A 1,044-nucleotide genomic window follows, 5' to 3' on the forward strand; every position below is an offset into this window, starting at 1 on the left:
AAAAAAAAAAAAAAAATTGTAGGTACTCGTTTTTCGATTGGAAATATTTCAACGGGTTACTTTCTGGTGTTCTCATGCTGACAAAGCACCTAAATGGGGGAAGTATTGTATCTTTTATCGCCCATCTGAGGGACATCATCTACGATTCTACGGGATGGGCATGCTACGACACAGACCACATGCGTCTAATGCAGCAGTTATTTCATTGCTACGAAATGCAAACGGTGCGGCTCGGCGGTGAAACAGTCCTTTTTTTTAACATGATAAACTTACCCAGGTGAATGATGACCAGACAGAGTTGGAGCGTTTGTATCGAACCCAGGACTTTGAATTGTACGGAGGTTTCTATGACCCAGTCATGAGAGGAAGAGCTTGGATATACATAGTTGCACGCAAACGTGGGAGAGGATTCACTGAGCGTCTGAAATTGAGTAGTTTAGTTATTTATTTAGTCAGCTCCCATGGCGTAGTGGTCACTGCACTCGTCTTGCACGCGGGAGACCCGGGTTCGATATCGGCGGGGTAAAAAACATGTATCATGTAAATGATGGATTCCGTGACTGGCTGTTGCGGGGCCCACTCAGTGTCGTGAGGAAAATGTGTAGCTATGTAATATGAATATGTGCATAGCGACCGGTGCCAGCATGGTAGGTAAACATTAAACGCTGGATTATTGAGATATTTGGAAAATCCTACTATGCTGGAGTGAGCACCAAAACTATGATATAATAACACAAACCGAATTTATTTATTTATTAATTTACTAGGGAGAAAATAAAAGTTTTCGCTGACAGTATAAAAAGAGGATATTGAATTCAAAGTAAAATCTCGCGCCTTAATTAATAAAAGGGGGGGATACTTACGGGGGCAGAGGTAGCGTTGACCTGTGCCTCATACAAATGGCAGTTCGAGGATAGCATGGAGAAATGAAACAGGATACACGAGATCAGAGTGACTAGGAATTTGAGTCCGTAACACCACACTATGTAGATAGTACTCTGAAAACAAACATATATTACCATTATTTTTGTTGTTGTTGTTGTT

General features: G+C 41.4%; 1 protein-coding gene across 1 annotated transcript; it reads right to left on the reverse strand.

Moving 5' to 3' along the window:
* Positions 1-223: 223 nt before the first annotated feature.
* Positions 224-998, reverse strand: LOC113473159 (the record flags this gene model as incomplete). The annotated part of the gene is made up of 2 exons (XM_026832897.1): positions 224-421; positions 864-998. Coding segments are annotated over 2 exons (333 nt in total), but the record flags the coding sequence as incomplete, so codon positions are not given.
* Positions 999-1,044: the final 46 nt, after the last annotated feature.

Source organism: Diaphorina citri, unplaced genomic scaffold (assembly GCF_000475195.1).
Source record: "Diaphorina citri unplaced genomic scaffold, Diaci psyllid genome assembly version 1.1 scaffold17249, whole genome shotgun sequence".
NCBI classification, from domain to species: Eukaryota; Metazoa; Arthropoda; class Insecta; order Hemiptera; family Psyllidae; genus Diaphorina; species Diaphorina citri.